At 54.2% G+C, this 23,281-nt stretch overlaps 6 protein-coding genes across 6 annotated transcripts; 4 read left to right on the top strand and 2 right to left on the bottom strand.

Moving 5' to 3' along the window:
• Window positions 1-312: 312 nt before the first annotated feature.
• J4E86_000235 (uncharacterized protein) lies at window positions 313-2,484 on the top strand (the record flags this gene model as incomplete). The annotated part of the gene is made up of 6 exons (XM_051440811.1): window positions 313-362; window positions 495-724; window positions 838-882; window positions 1,197-1,310; window positions 1,517-1,618; window positions 1,667-2,484. 6 exons carry the CDS (start codon window positions 313-315, stop codon window positions 2,482-2,484), a joined length of 1,359 nt encoding a protein of 452 aa, XP_051306982.1.
• Window positions 2,485-3,008: 524 nt separating this feature from the next.
• Window positions 3,009-7,961, bottom strand: J4E86_000234 (uncharacterized protein; the record flags this gene model as incomplete). The annotated part of the gene is made up of 1 exon (XM_051440810.1): window positions 3,009-7,961. One exon carries the CDS (start codon window positions 7,959-7,961, stop codon window positions 3,009-3,011), a length of 4,953 nt encoding a protein of 1,650 aa, XP_051306981.1.
• Window positions 7,962-8,878: 917 nt separating this feature from the next.
• On the top strand, window positions 8,879-13,226 carry J4E86_000233 (uncharacterized protein; the record flags this gene model as incomplete). The annotated part of the gene is made up of 2 exons (XM_051440809.1): window positions 8,879-12,301; window positions 12,363-13,226. 2 exons carry the CDS (start codon window positions 8,879-8,881, stop codon window positions 13,224-13,226), a joined length of 4,287 nt encoding a protein of 1,428 aa, XP_051306980.1.
• Window positions 13,227-14,128: 902 nt separating this feature from the next.
• On the bottom strand, window positions 14,129-15,808 carry J4E86_000232 (uncharacterized protein; the record flags this gene model as incomplete). The annotated part of the gene is made up of 1 exon (XM_051440808.1): window positions 14,129-15,808. The coding sequence occupies one exon, from the start codon at window positions 15,806-15,808 to the stop codon at window positions 14,129-14,131; it is 1,680 nt and encodes a 559-aa protein (XP_051306979.1).
• Window positions 15,809-16,761: 953 nt separating this feature from the next.
• Window positions 16,762-18,553, top strand: J4E86_000231 (uncharacterized protein; the record flags this gene model as incomplete). Its single annotated transcript, XM_051440807.1, has 3 exons — window positions 16,762-17,606; window positions 17,658-17,891; window positions 17,962-18,553. 3 exons carry the CDS (start codon window positions 16,762-16,764, stop codon window positions 18,551-18,553), a joined length of 1,671 nt encoding a protein of 556 aa, XP_051306978.1.
• Window positions 18,554-20,351: 1,798 nt separating this feature from the next.
• On the top strand, window positions 20,352-21,843 carry J4E86_000230 (uncharacterized protein; the record flags this gene model as incomplete). The annotated part of the gene is made up of 3 exons (XM_051440806.1): window positions 20,352-20,612; window positions 20,710-20,776; window positions 20,909-21,843. The coding sequence occupies 3 exons, from the start codon at window positions 20,352-20,354 to the stop codon at window positions 21,841-21,843; spliced, it is 1,263 nt and encodes a 420-aa protein (XP_051306977.1).
• Window positions 21,844-23,281: the final 1,438 nt, after the last annotated feature.

The following is a 23,281-nucleotide window of genomic DNA, read 5'->3' as shown; positions in this document are numbered from 1 at the left end:
CGAGGTATGGGGAAGTCGGTCGGTATACGTGTGGAGTGTTTGGTGTGCGCCGCGTGGCCCAGGTGGGGATGCGTGATCTAGCCTAGTACAGTCTTTCTGGCTTTTGCTGATGTCGAAAATAAAGGCGCCAGGATTCGTAATTCGTATCGTCGTAAGTGTAACTTGGTGTTTAGCTGTACAACGTGTGGGGTGTGCTGGTGAGCTTCCCCACGCTAATCGGCATGCCCGCCAAGAAAGTCCGCGGGAGTGCCTTTCGAAGAATATCGCGACTTCGATTGCGCAACCCAGCATCGCCAACCCCAGCACCTCACCATGTTTGGTCCTTTCCGCCTCACAAACCCGCTATCGGGCGGTCTATTATGGTGCGACTCCCTGCGTTTCCCGAACTGTCACCCGCGCGCAATTGCTCGTCGTCGCCATCACATTTCCCGCTCCGATGCACCTTCTATCAGTTGCGACTCGATATCTGGCAGCCCGTGCTGACAAAGCTATAGGAAGATACCATGGCGGCTATCCAGACATCAGAAGTACAGGCAGCGCGAGCGCCTACGGCACGTCGACACTGTGGTCGGCACACTCGATACCGCACTACGACGCATGGGACAAAGCATGAAGAAGGTGGAGCGCTGGAAGATGGAGATGCCGACCGAGGCGGAGATGCTGCCCAAGGACAAATACACCGTCTTCGACCGTAAGGTGAAGAGGTATCGAAAGGGAATACACAGTAAGTTGCATGCTTCTTGTGCATTTGGACACGGCGCTGTAGCGACAGGAAAAGACTCGTAAACTCTGGTATTAGGGAGAAACATCATGCTTGCCATCGCTGACATTTCACAGAGGTGCCAAAATGGACAAGAGTCAGTCAACGACTCAACCCTCCGGGTTTCTAGACGGTCCCCACCGGGAACGACGGTCGCACGTGTGTATACCATGTATTACTGTACAATTTGCATCAGATACGGCGCTATGGGAAGAAAACAATACAGAATTCTCAAATCTGCACTGGAATCATATGCTCCTTGAGTGAACACATCAATCTGCATCAGTAGCGAGTTCGGCATCTCCTTGCATACAGATCAGCTATGCACGCTATCGTATATATTCGTCTATCTTTCCGTGCTCTACCTAGGCCGTTCCTTCCCAGAAAAATTCATCGACTATGTCAATATCACCTGCATTGCATACTCTGACGGCAGTGCAAGTACTGGAACTGCTCAAAGCCAATACCATCACAGTCCAGGCCTATGCGCAATCTCTCATCGACCGCATCCGCGACCGGGACGATATTGTAAAGGCATGGGCCCATCTCGGTGAGTCTTGCTCTGCCTATAAACATGATTCGATCTGAGCAAACGGCAGATCAAGAGCTTGTTCTAAGCCGAGCTCGAGAACTTGATCAAATACCAGAAAACCAGAGAGGACCGTTGCATGGGATGGCAATAGGCATAAAAGATGTGATGAACACGAAAGGTCGTAAGGTACAGTCCTTTGCATGCCAGATGTTGACAAGCCCCAGACATGCCCACGCAATATGGCTCTCCAACATACAAGGGACAACAATCTGGCTTCGACTCATCGGCTGTTTCCATTCTGCGAGCTACAGGAGCCTTAATCTTCGGTCTGTCAATACATTCTTCTTCTAGATGGTGTCTGACGTCTCCCCCAGGCAAGACAACCACAACTGACTTCACGATCACCAACTCAGGACCTCCGACCACCAATCCCCACGACCCATCTCGAACCCCAGGCGGCTCTTCATGCGGCTCCGCCGCCGCCGTAGCCGATATGCAGATTCCACTTGCCTTGGGCATACAGACAGGCGGAAGCGTCATCCGACCAGCAGCCTATTGCGGTATCTTCGCCATGAAACCCATGCACAACGCCATCTCAACCTCGGGGCAAAAGATCGTTTCCTCTACATTCGATACCATCGGCTTCTTTGCTCGTAGCATCGAAGATCTGCAGTTACTAGCAGATGTCTTCTCCCTCGCTGACGACGAGCACCCAAGGAAGGTATGCTTGGATGATATCTCAGTCGCTCTTGTCAAGACACCCATGTGGTCACACGCCGGCCCTGGTACTATACATGCCATGCATAAAACAGCCGCGATACTGCAAAACCACGGCGTTCAAGCCGAAGAGATGTCTCTACCGGATGGCTTTGGCGATGCAGACATTCTAACGCGCTCTCAAAACGCAATCATCGGCACTGAGACCGCACTTGCTTTCCATGAAGAATACCGTCTACACAAGGATGGTTTGGACGTCTCGATTCGGAATCTAGTAGAAAACCACTCTAAACACGCTGATGCGGAAAAGAAAAGAAGAGAAGCTCTGGAAAAGTACACGCATCTGCGTACGCTCTTCGACGCGATAGCGGCCAAGTATTCTGTCATCATCGCGCCAAGTGCTGTAGATGAGGCGCCGGTGGGCCTTGGTGATATGGGGAGTCCGGTTTTCAATACGCTGTGGACGCCAAGTTGACTTTGTCACAGGTGGTAGATAAAAACGAGTTTGACTTTTATCCAGGGTCTGCATGTGCCAGTGGTACACATTCCCGCTTTGGTGGGCATGAATGGCATGCCTGTTGGTGTTTCTGTTGTTGCGGGAAGAGGGCGCGACGGGCATCTTCTTCGGGTTAGCAGAGTTCTTGGAGAGGTTCTTGTGGCTGAAGGAGGGTGGCAGCCGAGGGCTTCGTATCTTCATCCGTGCTAGAAGGGAATTTGTACAACGGCGGAGTGGCTCTCACGTCATGCGTAGTTGACCACGACGTTAGTCGATAGACCAATCAACAGAAGACCAAGTTCACAGGTCAGTAGTGTAGATGAAAGTAATAAGGATGAGCAGCGTGAGATTCATGCTAACTGGCTATCTAGCTAGCCCGCTGACAAAACGACTGACAGGCCTTCCAAACCTTTCAGCGAAAGCAAACGCATGATGAAAAGGATATGCAGCAATTCCACTCTTACACGCAAAACAACAACACACCGACCGACGACCCCGCAAAACTAAGCAGTTTGCGTACCCACATCGACACCCTCAACGCCCGCCGCAGGAGTAGCAGTAGACGCAGGCTGAACGGGCGCTTTCCTCTCCCCAAAGTTGTGCAGCCTCTCTCCTATAAGATAAACCTCATCCCTAACGACCAACCTCCATCTCACGAGCAGCCTGACAACCGCCGACGAAGCCCACATAACCACCAAAGCAAGTCCCACAGCCGGGAAGCTGAAGCGCCAGAGTAAGTTCTTTGTCGCTTCGTTCGCATTACGATATAGCGTTCGACTCGTGACAAACGCCAGACTGGATGGAACGGCAATAGCGACGAGGAAGAGCGCCAGCACGGGGATGAGGAAACAGCGTGTAGCGATCTTGGCGTTGGGGTAGAGCCAGCCATCTCTGATAACAGCTTTGAACGCACGTGCAGGCCGGGAGTTGCGGTTCGCGAAGACGAGGCGTGCGGCGAGACGAGAGTACAAGAAGCCGAGGGTCCAGTCTTGGATGACGTGGACGACGTGGGGTTCCTTGGGGCCGAGATAGGCGTGCAGGGGCATGAGGAAATAGAGCTCTAGGAGGACGGCGAAGAGAAAGGGGATGGCGAAGATGAGGGTTGCCCAGACATACGAGAAGCGGAGGGCTCGCCCGCCGACGCGGGAGGTGGTTGCTGCGATGGTGTGGAGTGTCGACATGGGATCTGGGATGGATCGGTTGAGTGAGGAGATGAATTTGAAGGCGTGGTAGGCGGAGTAGCCGATGCTGGCGAGCGTGTAGACGCCAAGGGAGAACGCGTGGATGTCGTTCATCTCAACGGTCGGTGGGAGGAAGAGCGAGAAGAGGTAGCGGCCGAAGAGGAGGGGTAGGATCGTTACGCTTACTCCTGATAGACCCATGAAGATCCATATCGTGACGATGAAGCAGAGAATGCGCACGCGGAACCATGGTGGGATGAATACCATTGACACGAGATCAGAGTTGTGCACTCCACCCTCATTCTCTCCATCCTTGCGCACGTTGTCGCGGTCGACTTCGACGAAGACAGGTTGGCCCTTGGGGATGCGAGCTTGATCGGAAGCGGGTGCACGAACGTATCGACCATCATCGCCTTCTTGCGCAGGTACCTTATCGCCGAAGAGGAAGTTGGACAGGCGAAGGAACCCAGCGCATTTCTGGAAGCACCATTTGTAGATGGTATGCAGACCCTCGCTAGGCTTGTAGAATTTGATGATGACCGGCGTGAGGAAGTTGTAAAAGAGAAGGTCGAGCGGAAATTCCAGCGATGGTGCTTCGGTAGTCCAGTGGATTGGCAGCACGTTGGTAGTAGCACGACTCAAGGTCCATACGACACCGCCGAGGCATACAATAACGAGTGCTCCATACACAAGAGCGCTGAAGGCGATCTTGCGAAGTTGAGTCGTAACGCTACGCTCTAGGACGTCCCGAACAGGATGGAAGGTCGGATCATCTGGGTCGCGGATGAAGTAAAGCACACCCTTGCGCATGATTTTGCGGCACATGGACACAAAGAGCGCGAAGTGGAACATGTAGCAGGTACCGATAAACCAATGCACGAATCCAGATGTCCAAGGACTCTCTCTCGCGAATTGCCATCGGTTGTACAGCGTAGCGTTCTGGAATAGTGGGAGCATGGCCAAGTCGAGAAGCAGCCCGCAGTACAGCGGAAATGCCAACATCTCGATACTAATGATAAGAATCACCTTGAGGACACCTCCGGCTTGTTGTAGTATATCAGAAAGAATGCGTTCGATCCTTTGTCCTTGCTGTGACGAGCTGAAAGGTGTGCCACGCCTGAGATATATCGCACCAAGAAAGGCGAAGAACCCATAGCCAGCAAGTATTGCAATCAGGCGGTCACTCGCCGTCCATCGCTCCAATGCAGTATATGCTACAGCGGTGCTGCTATTCGAGTCTAGATCAATGGTGATCTTGTACGACTTGGCCGTCCAAAGCCATGAAAGCAGAGAACTGCACTGGCCGTAGGTAGTCGTAAAGATATCTTGAATTAACGAGGGAAGGCTCCCAAGGACCCTCAGCACAAGCTTGGGCAGCGAGTCTGCTGAGATTTCCTCGATGATGGCATTTGCAAAACTGCTCGTTTCATTGAGCGCAAATGAGGTCGTGTTCTGCAGGCTTCGTAGTGAAGCGTGTGCGTTGAGCGTGAATTGGGTGTAGCTGGGCTGAGAAGATAATGGCGAATCCATGAACATCTTGCCAATACGAACCATCGCACTCTCTGCAAGGGAGTATGCTGGCGTAGATACTGCACGGAGTGGACCATCTATGGTTTGAGACAGTTTCCCCAAGGAACACAGCTTGACCAGACTGGAGATGGCATAAGAACTCCAGTATGTCGTACCAGCTACGAGGAAGAGCGTGACGTCGACTATGAAGTCCGTCACTGCAGCGACCGCCTGTAGAGGGATTTTGAGGAGTTCAATAGGACTTCCCACCATTATGATGACGAATTTACCCCAGAGATAAGGAACCCACACAGCGCACGCCAGTGTGCAGGTAATCAGCACGGCACTGAACAGGGCGTTCTGGAAAAGACCGACAATGGGCCCTTGCATACCAATGAGCTCAAGTATACCTTCGAGGTCTTCAGCGTCTTCAATCGCTTCCTGGTCGTTGACATCTATGCCAGCTTGTGCAGCAGCAGCAGCAACTTCAGGATCTTGGGCCGCAGCATTGCCATGATCTCGCGGCTCGTTCCCTAAGAAGGGCACAAAAGGCGCTTCGTCTGCCAGATCGCGCACGATATGCTCATCGTTGCCTCCCTCTTCGACAGGCTGAGCCATCGGGGCTATGTCTCCAAACATCCAGTCCAATACTTGGTTCACTGGATTTTGTGGAGGTTGAGGCGCTGCTGGTTGTGCGTTGACTGGAACCGCAGGCTGATCGTCCGGGTTTTGCTGACCCACTTCAGAATGCTCTTGTTCTTCGTGAGTGGTCGAGTCTTGGTCAGGTTGGCTACTGCTGTTGTCAACTTCAATCGTAGTATCGACCGTAATTGAGTTGTCTAGATGAGTAGAGCTGCTTTGTGCAGAAGACGTCGACTCGGGTAGATTGTCCTCCACACTGGCGTCGACAGCCTTGGCTTTACCCTTGTCGTGAACATGTTCTCCTTCCAGCGCTTGGTCGGAGTCATCTTCCACAGCCTCAGGGACTTGCTGCCAGCTTCCACTGCTGTGCTCGCTACCCGGTTCGTGGTCCGATGCAGCCTCGGGTCCTTGATCGGCTCTTCGGTCTGCGTTGTCGTCATCTTCCCACGATTCGGGCACGTTTTCAGCACTTTCCTCGTTCGAAGCTGACGATTGTGGTACGTTCTCGAAAGACCATGTATTACCCTCTTCTAGGCCGCGACGAATCTCTGTCGCGATGAAGGATCTATCGCGTGCTGGCATGTTTGGTCTGTGCGAAGATGAAGACGACTCGGAACCTTCAAGATCTGGCGCTACGCTTGAAGGTTGGTGGAGTGATGAGGTTCTTGCAGGAAAGCTTGAGCTGCTAGCCTCGCCGTCTTCCACCATTGCTCGCTCAATAGCCTCGTTAAAGCTCTGAGATGGAAATCCATCGTCATAGGCATCCACAAGCTCATCCGATTGCATCATTGACCTCAAATCACCCGAGAGGCCTTCCCGTACTATGTTGCGAACAAGCTCGTCGCGTTCTCGGCGGAGCGAGGAAGACCGACGAACGCGGCGTATCGTAGGTTCGGCAGCCTCGGGCTCATCATTCTCGCGAGTGAAGTCTTCAGGAGCAATTGGGTCGTTTTGGTCAGCATTTTCAGGTTCATGAGCTTCTTCCACATCCGCGGCCTCCCCAGCCACTTCGGCGTCCAAAGCATCTAGAGCGTCTTCCAGCTCGCCCTCATCAACGACCACGTTGTCAACGAGAGCCTCCTCTTCAATGATGGCAGCCCTCTGCGCAGCAACGTTGTCACCAAGAGCGACCATGTTGATGACAGGTTGTTGCTGCACCACCCACTCCCGAATCAGGAAGACAAGGATAAACGCCACGACAACGAGTAGAGTGATGATCTGCCCCTCTATCACGTCAACAATAAAGCGATTGGCGCTTTGAGACTGGAACCAGTTGAAGAAGGGGACATCGGAGAGAAGCGACGGACTCCGAATACCGAGGTGATCTGAGGTAGTATTGGAAACGGTGCCGTTCTTGTCAACGACAGATACGTGAGTAGTTATTCTGTCGGCTTGTGCAAGCTGGGAAAAGGGGAATGGGACCCCGAAGAAGACTCGTTTGGCATAGGTCCAGAGTATGGATTCGCTAGTCGTGGAGTTGTTTGGAGTATACGTTATCTTCATGGGCCCGACGGTACTTGCGACATGCACAGTCGAGTTGCTGCTCTTGGCGGTATCGAGTGCGGAGCGTATCAAGTCGATGTCGCTAGGGGCCAGTCCTCTACCGGTCGCGGGCATTACTGACGTCTCAGGTGTGTCGGCAAACATGTCTTGTGACCAGCCACCATCGCCGACCCAGAACAGGCTGCGCCATACGACGCGCATGCACCAGGGTAGTAGGAAGAGCCAGACGGCGCCCACGAGGACCCCTCGGCACCAGGTTGCGAACATGTTGAGAACGTGCAGAGCGGCGCGGCGTACGAAGACGGTCGTGGGTATGCGATTCGGCATGCCGGGGTGGTATAGTTTGGTGAAGCGGAAGGATGTCTTGCACAGTTCGCAGTGCTTCTTCTGGGTGTGGGACAGCCATTCCATCAGGCATTCTTGGTGGACGTATTTGATGCTACCGCTGCACTTGCAGGGAAAGAACAGAGGCTCTTCGGCGGTGCCTTCCCCGCGACATATCCGGCAGGTGTCGGCTTCGTCTTTGTCCATGGCTCGCTCGTCGGAAGTCTGGGGGGCGTTGTCGTGCGCGGAGGCATCGTCGAAGAGCCCCGCGGTGAGGGGCTCGGCATCGGTTGCCATGGCGGAGGGGGATTAAAAGTATACACGTGGTAAGAGGGGGGTTGTATCGAATCGGAAGATATGGTTCGGGTTCGGGCAGATGCCGCACAAGTCGACCTCAAGTAGGCATCGGAATCGCAGCGAGGGAGCGGCGTGAAGAGGACGGGGCGTGCAGTGCTGCGCGATGAGGGACAATGCAGATGCAGGGAATTAGGGACGTGAATAGACCTGGGGGGGAAAGCGCACAAGGATGGATGCGGCCGGAACCGTGGTTGCGTGCAGCAGCTCTGGCGACGGAAGTGGTGATGTCGCCGCCGCCAGACAGTCTCGGTCTTGGCAGTCGAGCACCCCGGGCCCCTGGCAGAGCGATGGCACCTAGCCACACTTAGTGCACGTGTAGGGACAATTAATTATTTAGTCTGGTACCTGGGACAAGCGATCGGATTTGCACATGCATGGCGTGTCTTCGGTGCTTGATCAGCGTCACAGGGTCCTACAGCACGGGTGAAGGCATCCAGCCCTACATGAGACGACGCGAACCGCAGGGGCAGCCTGAGGCACTCTACACGTCTGGGACTGGGAAATCGCGACAGGCAGACTCTATTTCCTCTGTCATCTCTCGCGCCCTATCGCGTAATTCTGCGCTCTCTGCCGCCTATCGCATGTCCAAACCTTGATCTTGCTATCGTGTTCCCGCGTCCGCACGTGCAATTACATCACTGCTGCAGCTCGGTTGTCGTCCCCAGCGCTAACAGACAAGTTACTTCGAGCAGCCATCGCCATTATTCAAGAGACATCAACAACCCAGACGCTACCGCCTGTCGCTGATTTTTGTACGTAGCCAGACCCCGACTTACTGCGGCAGTACCACTAATACGCACACGCAGAAGCTGGTCAGCCACACAGCGTCACCGCTTCATCGTCCACCACACGCGAGCATGGCCGCCCAGGCCAACGGAAGGGCGAGCAAGTCCAAACAAAATGGCAGCCTGAACGGGTCCGCCAATGGCACCGCCAATGGCCACGCAGAGAAGACGCAGCTCACCTCACGGTCCGCTCGCTCGCGGAAGCCCAGGCGGAGTCTCGTGGGCGCCTTCACGAGCATGGTTGCGAGACTCTCCACGTGGTATCTCATCATCACCTTCCTCTTCCGGTGTCCCACATCGCTCCACCAGCTCAACCACGACTCTCCACGCGTGTGCAAGCCCTACTTGCAGACCCGGTCCTTCGCTGCGCCCTACGTCGACCCCTACTACGAGACCTACGTCGCCCCGCAGATTGAAAAGGTCAAGCCCTACACGACGCCCATAACCACATTCGCCCAGGACAACTACGCAACCTACGGCGCACACAGGGTTGAGCATGCCAGGAAATATGCAGAGGCCCAGTACGAGAAGTCTGTCCAGCCCCAGCTGCAGAATGCCCAAAAGCAAATCAAGGGCCAGTACGACGTATACCTCGGCCCTCATGTCAAGAAGGCGACTGATGCTGCTGCCCCGTACTACAACGACCTCAGGACTAGCTCCGAAGAGATCTACCACTTGACACTGCTCCCGGCCTACGAGCGCTCCAAGCCCTACCTCCAACAGGGTCACGCATACGGCCACCACGTCCTCGTCGACATCGTCTATCCCCATGTCCACACCGCAAAGGATGCCACCTGGGCCTTCCTCCTCCGCACTGTGTGGCCCCAGCTGCGCGTGCTATACGGAGACAACGTCGAGCCTCAGTTGGTCCGCATCTCTGAGCGTCTAGGCCGCTACAGGGACCAGCAGAAGATCGAGTCTGTCGTCTCTGCCGTCGATGCTGAGACAAGCCTCCCATCTCAATCTACCAAGGACACTCCCACCATCGCAAGCTCATCCGCCTCTATTGTTCCTCCTAGCTCTACTGAGGGATCTGGCTGGGGTGTCCTTGACGAGTTCTTCGGCAGTGAGTCCGCCAGCACAGCCTCCAACGAGCTGGAGGCAAAACCAACAAAAGTCAAGCCCTCTGAGCCTAAGCTCACAGGCGCTGAACTGCAAGAGAAGCTCAACCAGGATCTCCGCGACTGGCAGACCAAGTTCGCTACAGCCGCAGACAAGGGTTCTGAAGACCTCGAAGTACGCGTCGCAGAAATCACAAAGCGACAGGTCGACAATGCCGTCAATGGACATGGTAAGGCTCTGGTTGTCAAGCTAGAGGAGACTGCCGACGCGACGATTGCTAAGCTGAAGAACTACATCAAGAAGACTATTCAATCTCTTCCAGAGGATGCTTCAGACGCCGATCTTGAGGCTGCGTACGAGGACTGCGGAGCCAAGACCCGCGAATTCGGTCTCACCGTCAAGGAGCGTGCCCAGGACATCCGTGTCTGGAAAGCATCATACGATCAAGAGACTGATTCCTTGGTACAAGCTGCTGTCAGGAGCACTGTCGAAGTACTTGAGAAGATCCACAGCCTTGGCCTCCAAGAAGTAGGCATGCGATGGGCGTGGACTGATGGCGTCACGTACAAGGACTGGCAAAACTACCACAAGCTGAGGAACACGCTCAACGAATGGCAGGCCGAAGTCGAAGCCGTTGGTAACAGGCACGAAGGCCTTCGCGTGGCCCATGAAGAATCCAAGAAGCTTGAAGACAAGGCCATGGCCATTGCGTCGGACATGGTTGCCGAGCTAGTACGCCTGAAGGATGTTTCCAAGTCTAAGATCTGGGCCGGCGATGCTAGCGATGATTTCTCTGACAAGGTCTTCGCGCCTCGCGTCCGCAAGGCTGCCCAACAAGTTATGGACAACGTTGAGGGTGCATCGTCCCAGATTGCCGAAGCGATCCAAGGCAGCTCGACACCGCTTGCTGAGAGTATCGCATCGTCTGCCAAGGACATGTACTCCGACATCTCTTCACAAGCGTCCGAAGCTGTTCAGGGTAGCTCAACACCTCTTACCGAAAGTATCGCATCTTCCGTCAAGGAGGCAGCATCCAAAGCATCATCGCAGGTCTCTGAGGCCGTATCAGGTAGCTCTACCCCAGTTGCTGAGAGTGTGGCATCTTCTGTCCAGCAAGCTGCATCTGAGGTTTCGTCTCAAGCGTCTGAGGCTATCTATGGTGAACCTTCATCCGAGAGCCTGCTATCTCAAGCTTCATCCAAGGCGTCTGAAGTTATTGATGACACCGCATCGAAGGCCTCCGCAGCCTACGAATCGCCTAAGAAGGTCTGGGGTGGAGCCAATGCGCAAATCATTGCTGAAGCCCGCGAACCTGTACTTGATGAGCCGCTGGAAGACGATGACGAAGTCGTCGACACCTATTCCAGCAAAGTGCAAAGCGTGGTTGCCGACGCTGGCGACCGAGCAGCTGAGATGAGCCGAGCAGTCAGCGAAGCGCTCCTCGGTCCTGCCAAGACGCAAGGTACCGTCGAGTCTGCCTCGTCGATCGCAAGCGAGCAGTACGCAAGTGCTCTTGCTGCTGCATCAAGCGTCCTGTACGGTACCGAGCAACCGGCTGTTGAGAGTGCGACCAGCGTCATCGCCGACAAGTATGCTCAAGCTGTGACTGCGGCATCATACGCAATCTACGGTACCCCAACGCCGACAGCCATAATCAAGACCGTACAAGTCGAGGCAAACTCGCGATACAGCGATGCTGTCAGCGCTGCGAGCAAGCAGTTCGAGAATGCGAAGGCCCAGATGTCTCTTCTGATCTCTGGAGAGCCCCAGCCTGCGCACCAAACCATGCTTTCTTACTTTGAGAAGGCCTACTCCGACTCCCTCGCAGTCGCTAGTGAGAGGTTGTCGAATGCTATGCAATACACTGAATCAGTGAGGAGCTATGCAGCAGGCCCCACCCAGGGTTACTTCGAGTCGGTCTCCTCCATCGCATCATCTCGCCTCGCTGAAGGCCTCAGCCAGGCTTCTGCCCAGTTTGCCGCACCCCAATCCACCGGTGTCGCTGACAGCGCTCGCCGACAGTACTACGAAGCTGTGGGCCTTGCGCACGCCCGTTATTCCGAGTTTACAGATGCTGCATCGAGCGCTGTATACGGTCCCCAGCAAGGCACGATTGAGTCTTTGGCTTCGGTCGCCTCCGCATCGGCCGCTTCTGCTGCGTCTGTTGTATCTGGATCCGCCGAATCTGCCGCGTCGTATGTGTCTGGTTCAGCACAGTCGGCTGTCTCCAACGCCCAAGCAGCCGCTGAGTCAGCCGCTTCCCAAGTCAGCTCTGGTGTCATCGGTTCAGAAACCCCCTGGACTGAGTCAGTCGCCTCCCAAGCCAGCCAGAACTGGGAAGCACTCATCGCTCAAGCCAGCAGCCAGGTCTATGGCCAGCCTACACCATGGGCAGAGTCTGTGTACTCTCAAGCTGGCGCTTACGGTGCTCAGGTAAGAACTCCTTCCGATGAATAAATTGCATTTGAGACATGTGCTGACTTTGTACACGTAGGCTACCGCTGCCGCTGCTGCACAATATGCCGAGGTCCAGGCCCTTATCTCAGAGCTTGTCATTGGCAAGGAGCCCGACTTCACCGAGAGCGTCATGAACCGCTTCGCCTCCGCTTACTCCACGGGTCTGCCCGCAGCCATGGCTTCTGCCCAGTCCTATGCCAGTGAAGGTATCAACGCTGCTAGTTCGTACGCGGGCGACAGTTACGATGCTGTCACCGACGCGGCTGCTGACGCGTATGCTTCTGCTTCGTCAGTCGTCAGCGCCGTCTTTACTCCCCCTGCTATGATCGAAGATGTCCTGAGCCAGGCTAGCGCATCTTTGGATCTCGCTGTTGAGAGTGCCTCTGTCGCTCTCCACGGAACGCCCAAGGGTGCCGCTGAGCAGGCCAGCGAGTCAGTTGCGAGTGCTTACTCATCCATTCAGTCTCAAGTGAGCGAGAAGCTCTACGGAACACAATCAGCTCAAGATAGCTTTTCGTCAGCCGCGGCATCTGCCCAAGCTGCTATCAGCGAAGCCATCTTCGGCACGCCTACAGCAGGCGACTACGTCGCCTCAGCCACAAGCAGTGCCGGTGGTGTATACAGCTCAATCTCGTCTGTAGCCAGCGTCAACGCCGAGTACGTTGCCTCTGCTGCTAGTGAGAACGCAGCCTACATTTCTTCAGCAGCCAGTTCCGCCGTCTATGGACCTGAGCAAGGAGCCATGGAGTCTGCCAACAGCCGCATCGCCGACGCCGTAGCCGCCGCCAACAGCCGTATTGCCTCCATGTACGCGGCTGCTTCTGGTAGCGCCGAGGAAGCTGTGAGCAGTATCTCCAGCGCCGCTACTCAAGCCACGCAGGCTGTGAGGGATGAGTTGTAGACTATTGGTTGAGGAAGCTTGCTCCCCATATGTCCAAATCATCACCATACTCTCAACACATCACAACATAGCACCCTCGCTACGACACGACACCAATATATCATAAAAACACCCCCACCACCACAATCGTAACGACCAACTACCCCTACACAACCTCATCACTATCATCTCAAACACATCACCCACAACCCACAACCACGGCCAGTTGATCTGGCCCACGAACCACGGAACACGGACAGGAGGGAAAGGAAAGGAAAATCGGAAAACCAACGAGGTAATGCCTATGTATGTAGCTATGAACCAGTCTCATTCTCAGTCTCTTGTCTCTCTATCTGCTCTTGCGTTTTCTCAGGATTAGCCAACAGGATTAGCCGACTGGATTCCGCTTTTGTTCTTATGCCAGCAAGCTCTAGCGTTGTAGTCTAGTCACTAGTTCGTTTTTCTGCGACGGGAGGAACAGAGTAATGTGATATACCCTTTTCGTTCGATTGAGATGTGCTTTTCTATCTGCTCTGCCATGCTGTATTTTGAGCGAGAGTTAGGTTGGCGATCGATGTGCATCACATATGTTTGAGGTGAAAGTGTGGGGAGAGAATGTCTTTGATCATCGTGACTTCCGTGTCATCATGTATTGCTTTGAGTGTTACTACATACAAGGTCATTAACCTTCATTCGTTCGGAGACCTCCATCGTCATTCCATCCATCACTGGTATACCCTTTCCAAAGTCTGTACATCCAATCCATGACATCAATCTCTCATCTCGCTCGCTGTACAAAGTTGAAACCCCGAGGTTCAAAGAAAAGTCAAGTCGCTCTATCAAGAAAAAGCCCAAACAACGCCAAGAAGGGGGTATGCAATGCCGAATCATACTACTGAAGAGAAAGAAGCGAACGAGCGAGTCTAGTCGCTGTCGCTCAAACTGTCCCTTCGTCCAACAGCGCGGACACCACCACGACGGTAGCCATCCATGACATCTCTACCGCCCCTCTCCCTCCTCGCGTTAGTCGGGACACCGACTTGAGACACGCTCTCCATCGGGTGCACACTACCCGCCTGGCTAAGGCCGGGAATGTGGCACGGGTAGCTCATGTGGCCCTGAGAATCACCGTTGGTAGTGGTGAAGATGTCAGATGCAGGGGGAGCAGGACGCGAAGTGCGGTGTTGCTTGCGAGGCGACTCAGAGGTGGGACGCGAACGCGAGCCTGAGGGGCGGGGACGAGACTCAGAGGTTGGGCGGCCGGAGCGCGAGGTGCGGTCTTGGGAAGGGCGGTCTTGAGACGGGCGGGCTGAGCGGGAGCGGGGCGCGTGCTTGTTGGGGTCGGAGTAGAGGGACTTGTCGGCGTTGGGACGGTAGTCGGAGTAGTAGCTTGACTCGGTGACTTCGGAGGGGGCGCTGCGCTCGGTCTTGGGGGCGGCCTTTGGAGGGGGCGGTTTGGCGAAGTCAGAGGTAGAGACGCCGGTGTAGACGGTAGCAGTGTCGTCGTCACCGGTGGTGAAAGAGTATGCAGCGGAAGGAGGAGCACGGCGAGGTCCAGACGGGGCCTTGCTCCTTGTGGGAGCGCGTGTGGGTGTGCCGGCTTCAGATGGGGCGGTGTACTCGGTGTAGGCGCGGGTGTAGTCACTCTCGGGGGAACGGTACTCGATCATGGGGCGGGTAACTTCAGCCATTTCGGGAGCCTCAGAGGGTGTGCCGTGCTTCTTGGACTTCTTCTGCTCTTCCTTTGCGCGCTTGGCCTCTGCCTTTTGTTCTTCCTTGCGGGCTTTGGCTTCAGCGGCTTCCTTCTTGGCGGCTTCCTTTTCGGCGGCTTTGGCCTTGCGCATGCGTTCCCTTGCGCGCATCTCCTTGGCTTTGGCTTCCTTCTTGGGGTCCTTGACTTCCTTGGCGTCCTTCTTGACCAGCGGTGCGTTACTAGAGACCTGGGAGCCGCCGACTTCAGAGGGTTGAGAGCCGGAGTAGTCTGTGTACATGCCATCACCAACGCGATTGAGGCCACCGACACGGGCAGCCTTCTCCTCGCGGTACTTGCGGAGCTCAGGGTCTTTGTAGTCATTGGTGTGGTCGCGGCGGTGCTTCTTGTGCCTTCGTCCGTCTCCGCCACGAAGGCCGCCCTCGCCCCTCTCGGCGTCGCGGTATTCGTTTGGGTCGACACTGGTACCAGACTCATCCGTGTAGTTAAGCTCGCTCTGTTCGCCGAAGTAGCTACCACCGTGGACGACACTGCCACCACCGAGCTTGGTGCTCTTGGTTGCGTTGGAGAGAGTCTTTCCGTCGGGTCCCTTGCGTCTCAGCACCGTTGACTTGTAGTCCTCCCAGTCGTTGTCGCGCCACTTGAAGCCACCGTTCTTGGCCCAGAAGAAGAACCAGATGGCTCCAAGGGCGAGACCGACACCGATGAGAGCAAACAGAGCCTGGAAGCCGGGTCCGGAGAGGTCGTTGGGTGGGCGTGCGCCTGCTGAGGCGAGGTTCTTGTATGGCTCAGGTTGGTCACGCTTGACCATTGACTTGGCCAGCTGCAGAGCATTCACGGCCATGGGCGAGAGTGCCCGCTCGTCGGCGGCAATGTCGGGATGGGGCGCCATGGTAGGCGAGAAGGTGGTGTTGGTGTTTTCGCAGGTGCAGGTCGAGTATAGCGGGTCGAACAGCGAATGCAACTGGCAGAAAGTAGTCAGAGAGTATTCTGTAGTGTTGGTAGCAATGTGTAGTGTGGGGTTTGGAGCGTGGAAGCGTGGCTCCCGTTAACTTTTGGTTTGGAGCGTGTTGGGTGCGGGTGGCTGGTGGGCAAATGCAGGAGGTTAGGACGAGGTTGGGGACGCGAGCCGACGTCACCCAAACAAAGTCGTTGATGCAGCAACAGCACGGCCGCCAACTTCAATCAACTTGACCGCCACGCGGCGTCCCGCGATTGATTGGAAGTCTGTCTAGTCCAGACGGTACAGCACACCATCTCAACAATTGTCCTCTTTTTCTTTACCGCTTTTTGACGCGACGCGTAGAAATGGACTCGGCGGTGAGGCCACGCGCGCCAACGATCGCCTTCGCGAAGAGCCCCATAAAGGGCTTGCAGCGCCCTGCATCACGCCTTTGCGGGAAGTCCACATCCCCGGACTAGTCTCATCTCTTGCGCATACCGTAGCACCGTAGTAACCGTCGTAAGCTCAGCAAAAACATTAGCGTCTTCATCCCTTCCCTTGTACCTGCATCCGAAGCATACAGGACAGCCTTGGCAACCCATGAACACCATGCGTTCAACCTCGATGGATGCGACTGCATCACTGACAGCTGACAATGCATACACTATCTTCATCCATGCTTCTCCCGATGATGAAAATTCTCGACCCAAATGGTGGACCCTGACTTTTGACATGTCGCCCGCCCGTCGTAGGGCGTGAAGCTAGTCACCAAAGAATTCTGTCTACCACAATTTTCAACGAACCTGCTAGAAAATTATGAGCATTGAAGTCTTCTCAAGAGTTTATTTCCTCTCTAAAACCGGGACAATTGTACGTTCATATCCCGTTGAAAAGGTTGGAAGATGGCGACGCAGACGCAAACAGCGACTTCGGTCTTCGAGCTCCAGCCAACACCCAAGACCACAACCATAAAACCTATCTATCATCCATCACCGCCATCTCAAGAAGTCTTGAATTATGATCACCGGATATCAGATACCGAATCATCCACCTCACCATCCCTCGCAAAACCGTCGACTCTCCGCACCTTCCTCACAATCTTCACCCCTTCCTTCGTCGGCTTTATAGCCAGCTTCACCAACGGCATCATCACGGTCGGCCTCCCATCAATTGCACGTTCCATCGCTCTCGAACGCTCTCTCTACCTATGGCCTTCCTCCGTCTATGGTCTGACATCCGGCGCCGCACTTCTCATCGCTGGTTCAGTAGCTGACATAGTCGGCGCTAGACCCGTGGAACTCACTGGCATCACCTTCCTCGGCGTCTTCACGCTAGCATGCGGGTTCGCGCAGACCGGCGGGCAGCTCGTAGCTTTTCGGGCTCTCCAAGGTGTGGCGCTGGCGTTGCATTTACCCGCCTCGGTTGCTATCATTACCGGTGCTGTGCCATCTGGAAGAGCGAGAAATCTTGGGTTTGCGTGTTTGGGGTTCAGCCAGCCGCTTGGGTTTGCTGTTGGGCTGGTGTTGAGTGGTGTTATGATTGAAAGAGCGGGATGGCGGTTGGGGTTCTACGTGACTGGAGGGTGTACGTTGGCGGTCGCTGTCGCTGCGATCTGGACGCTACCTAAACTTCCTTCCCAGAATCAGGATGGTGTGGTTGCGCTTTGGAAGAAGGTTGGTAGGGAGATTGATTGGGTTGGTGGTATGATATCTAGTGGTGGACTGGTTATCCTCGCATACGTCCTTGCGTATGTGTTTTCTCTTCATCGTCTGATTCCAATAAAGCTGACAGCATGTAGTATCATCAGCGCCGACCTGACAAGCATTCGCTCAGCCGAGACAGCCTCGCTTCTCACTATCAGTATCATCCTTCTCTGCGCCTTTCCAGCCTGGATGCACTACCGCGAGCGACGTGGAAAAACAGCCCTCGTACCGAACAAGCTGTGGAACAGTCTCCCCTTTACCAGCACATGCATCATGGTCGCACTCTCTTACGGGGTCATGAACTCCATTGAACTCTTCTCAAGCCTGTAGTACGTATCCTCCAACATCATCCACCATCTTGCTGCGTAAAATGGAAGTCCAGAGCTAACCCAAGTCCAGTTTCCAAGAAGTCCAGCACGCCTCCATGCTAGCAACATCCCTCTACCTCCTTCCCAACCTCCTAGCCGGCGTCCTAATCCAGATATCCGTCGGCCTATTCGTCCACCGCATTCCTGCCCGCTGGCTCGTCGCCGGCTCCGCCTTAATCTGCGCCATCTCACCCCTCCTCATGGCCCTCGTGCCACCAACATGGAGTTACTGGAAACTCGCTTTCTGGGCACAGATGTTCGCCCCATTCAGTGCAGATGTCTTGTTCACCGTCGGTCTCATCATTGTGAGTGATAACTTCCCGGAGAAGACGCAGGCGCTCGCTGGTGCTGTGTTCAATACTGTTGCGCAGTTCGGTATGAGTTTGGGTATGGGTAGTTGCCAGGTTGTCGCGCTGAGGGTGCAGGTTAAGAGCGGGAGTACGGGTACTGGTGGCCATGGTGATGGTGATGGTGGCGGGGCGTTTGAGGACCAGGATGATGTGGCTGTGTTGAAGGGGTATAGGGCGAGCTATTGGCTCATGTTCGGGTATATGGTCGTTTGTATGATGATCGCTGTCGTGGGATTGAGGAAGGCGGGTAGGGTCGGACTGAAGAGAGAGTAAAGGGTCGACTAATCGGGAATGCTGTCGGAAAGCACCAATGCGGTTTTCGCAGCCGCTTGAGGTCCGAAAGAAGGTCAAATAGACCATCTAACACCTAACTCAGACAAAACGGGCAAGTATATATAAAGCAGCGTCGGGCTCCACGCCATGAAGTATACCAAGTAGTACACCAGCCACCATGCGACAAAGTGTTTGAAGTTCGTCGTTATTCCACCTTGTCTTTCTCCCACGATCAAATTGACCAAGCGCTCTTGGCAGTATACGGTCCACAAGCACAGTGGTACCAGCATGTAGAAGGTGTGGAATATCTTTACGCTGGGCTCTTGTGAAGGTGTCGGCCGTATTACCATCTGTACGTAGGTCGGTAACGCGCACGCGGCGTTTATTAGTAGTGATGACATGGCGAAGATGTGGGATCGTGGATGATGAGAGGGAGTCTGAGGAAAAGGGGAAGAGCGTTGCGTGAAAGAAATGCGACGAAGAGTGACAATTAGCCAAGATCATGTTCAGTTTTTGCGGTGGCTCTACCATGTTTCGCGTATACATAATTTTCCCCACAGCCATTCTTTGGCGAATCTTGGAACGATTACAACGAAGGCCATAGCGATTCGTCCAGTATGGCACGTTCTTGGTTGGTCTACCCGCTAGAGCTTGAAGGAGCGAACGGAGTAGGGTGCGCGTCGACATCTCCATACTCCAAGATGCCTCAATCCACCTTGTACACGAAAAGAAAACTGAACAGGTCTGCGGACTACATTAAGACAAAAACCTGTAAAGTAGGTAATCTAACGTTAACGTAGGCTCTAGGGTATTTAGTTTTCATTAGGATGACCTGAATCGATGTGCAGGATAGAAACACGAACGATCGTTGCGCTCCATGGCATTGCCATGATCGCCGCCAAGACAACACGTGCACCCCGCCCCGCCACAGCGAACCTCGGAACGCTTCACTGTTCCTGCACAACCTTTCCATCTCGTTACACATGACTTGATGGCTCAATACACAACCACGATGTGGAGTCGATTATACAGTCCACCAGATGACCACTCACACTCTACAGCAAACACACCGCGTTCAATGGTAATAGCGCCTCCGCAGCCCACCTGCCCGACTGGCATTAATCTCCCACGGAGCAAAGGCTCGCCCAGGAAGCTGTTTCCATTGCGATGGTAATTAATATCCCAAGGCCACGATAAGCTCGAAGGCGACCCAAGCATCATGCGCCTAGACGGATCAGCAGGGGACCAAACCGCCATAGCCAGCCAACTGCCTAAACCAGTAGGCACGTAAACGCCAAGGTTCACCGTCAACGAATGGTCGCGCATTGGTGTTTTTATGATCGTCTCCGTCTCTAATTTAGCAGCACCCGATTCAAGGATCTTCTTGTGGTCGTGCTCGCCTCGTGGTGGTCCGATTACAATTACTTTGTTCTTTGGTCGGTTGGGTATATGGTGACGTTGATTTGTCGGCCCCATTCAAATCAGAAATCAAACAAAACGATGGCCTAGGAGTCTACATTACTCTAGGGATCACCTAAACTTTGGTTTTCATACTAATGTAGTCTGCAGCACCTGTTTCGTTCCTTCCGTTCATAGTGCTAGTGACCGGGTCGGCGCGAATCTGGGGATCTTTGACGACCTTCCGCATCTGCATTGGAGGAGCCGGGGCTAACCATTTAGTGCCGGTATAGAGCAGGGCTTCGCGATATCATCTGGTCTACCACTGAATATATAGGTAGCGCAGTTGGTGCTTTCAACTGGAGTCCCTCCTTACGCCTCTCCCTCATCTCTACACACCATGAAGCTCCTCAACATCGCCCTTGCCTCTTTAGGCCTAGCGTCTGCTGCCACAGTCAACACGAAGAAGATCAACTACGATGACTGGAAGGTGTACCGCGTCAATGTCGGTGCCAACGCTGCCAAAATCGACGATGTCATGAGCAAGCTTTCACTTGACTTGTGGAAGGGCAAGCCGACATCTAGTGATGTGGTCGACGTTATGGTGCCACCTTCGGCAGTCAAGGACTTCGAGGCGTCTACGAAGGATATAGAGGGTAAAGTAGCCGCCACGAGTACTTTTGAGAATATTTAACTAACTTTTTGACAGTATGTGGCCTCGTAGCTACGATCGTTTTTTGACACTAACAACTGGATAGACCAAGGTCATGCACGACAATCTTGGCCGTTCGATCGCAGACGAGCAGACTGTCAGCATATATGCCGGTACGTTGGATATGTTTCATGCAAGGAAAAACAAGCCAGGAGTCTACATTGTCTTGCGATTTCGCAGAGTTCAAGATCTAGCGGCAACGTAGGCTCCAGGGGAGATCTAAAACTTGTGCTAACGATGATCAGCCGGTGCAGCACCAAGTGCCTCCTGGTTCAACGCGTACCACTCGATTGCCGATCATATGCAATGGATCACGGACCTTGCCGCGGCGTACCCAAAGAACGCTGAAGTAGTCTCTGCTGGCAAATCGGTTGAAGGCCGCGACATCAAGGGTATCCACATCTGGGGCAGCGGCGGCAAAGGATCCAAGAGAGCTGTAGTCTGGCACGGAACTGTGCACGCACGAGAATGGATCACAACAATGGTCGTTGAGTACGCGGCGTACCAGCTCCTCACATCCACCGACTCCACCACGGCTGGATTCAAGAACTCGTACGATTTCTACATCTTCCCCATCGTGAACCCAGATGGCTTCGCCTACACCCAGTCAGCCGATCGTCTGTGGCGCAAGAACCGTCAGACCACTCCCTCCGCGTCATGCGTAGGCCGCGACATCAACCGCAACTGGCCATCCCACTGGGACCTACCCCAAGGCGCTTCGACCTCTCCCTGCGCTCAAGATTACAAGGGCCCGTCTGCAGGCGACGGTGTAGAGACTAAGCTCCTCAAGGCCCAACTTGACAGCCTAGCCGCTGGCCGCGGAATCGCGCTGTACATGGACATCCACGCATACAGCCAGCTTTGGATGTACCCATACGGATACACATGCTCTGGTGTCGTCCCCAACTCCTCGAAGTATGCTTCCCTCACCAAGGGCGCCATCGCCGCTGTCAAGGCTGTGCACGGAACCACGTTCACAGGTGGCCCTATCTGCAACACCATTTACCAGGTCAGCGGCGACTCTGTTGACTATGCTTTCGAGGTTGCCAAGGCAAATTATTCCATGACTGTTGAGTTGAGGGATACGGGCAACTATGGATTCGTCCTGCCCGCTGCGCAGATCTTGCCCAGTGGTGAAGAGATGTGGGCTGGATTGAGGTACCTGTTGGCGAACATGTAGATGGTGGGTTGTATGCAATGAGCAGGTGTTGACGGCGTTTGAAGAGTGGTGAGATGTAGCGATACCTCGAGATGGTGATAGCATGCTTCCATTCCTGTTGATAGTGAAGTCTTAAGAATACAATAAAGTGATAAAGCGGTCATTCGTCTCGTCCGTTTGTGACCTGCCCACAGCTATGACTCTCAGAGCGTATAGTAGTACCCAGCTCTCCGACCTCAGCGACGACAACAGCCAAGAAATCTCCCCTTTCCATCCCCTAAGCTGCACGACGCCACGAACAAGTAGCCAGCTCCCCATCATGACAACGCTCAGAAGACCGACAACGCATAGCAGTTTTCCAGAACCCGTTCTTGCACCTGAAGAGCACGCCTCCGTTCCCGTTGTTCTCCCGCAATATACACTTCGGGACGCCTTCCTCGCACCGGCGGCTTAAGGTATTGTCGCGAGAAGAGAGCGCAGAGTCGATGCACTGAGGTGATGGCTTATCGGTGCAGCGACATGTATCGCGCGCCTCCCACTTTCCATGCTCGCAAATGTTTATGCCGTCTTAGCCACTATGGAGGGTAGTGAGGCATTGTAGTTCGCCTTCTGTGCACTGTGCGGGCGAGGCGACGCAGGCGCCGTTGTTACGATGGGTGCAGTCGGGGGGTACGCCATGAGGTACGGCGGAGCTGAGGGCGCTTACGCTTAGATTCGTGATGATGATGATACTAAGGTACTTCATGGTGGAGATGTGGAGAAAGTGGATGAGTGGTGTAGAAGGTCAGTAGGGGGAGCTGGTAATGCTAAATAAAGGTGGGTGCAGGACCGGAGGGGAAAGAGCGCACCTTTCACTTGGGAGGCGCGGCGGGAGGTGAGGAAGTGGGAGCCATCAGGTACGTCACCTGGGCATTATTTTGCCTGCGTTACTTGTGTAGCTCAATCGAGAGTGTGTGAGATGCCATCAATCTGAATAGACTATAGCTAAGGGTACTTTGCTAACGCATAATGGCCACGATCAGCCACTCACGACTTCCGCAAATCATACTATACCCATGCATGATGATGCATTCCAGTATCAAATTGCCCGATAATATTACAACGAGCAGACAAGTCAACTTGAGCATGTTAGCCAATAGATGATAAAACAATTCCTATGTAGATATTTTTCTTCAGATGGCGTGTACACCCGTGTTGCTCAGGTGTGACACGAGAGTACTTGCAGACAAATAAGACGAACGTCTGACCGCTATCAGAACAGCCTATGCGAATTTGAACTACAAGCGTTTGGGAGAAGAGCGCCTAAGCGTACAGCTAATATGAGAGGTCCAGTTTTCAATTATGCGCGTAATATGCAGAAGGAGGGAGCAGAACAGTGACTGATAGAGGGAAAGACACGAAGTAGTCCACTAAACAGACGTGACGGCACATGACTATGATGATACCCCACGATATACCA

Source organism: Alternaria arbusti (genome assembly GCF_024043155.1).
Source record: "Alternaria arbusti strain BMP 1465 chromosome Unknown scaffold_1, whole genome shotgun sequence".
Lineage (NCBI taxonomy): Eukaryota > Fungi > Ascomycota > Dothideomycetes > Pleosporales > Pleosporaceae > Alternaria > Alternaria arbusti.
This window is presented reverse-complemented; position numbering and strand designations above follow the sequence as displayed.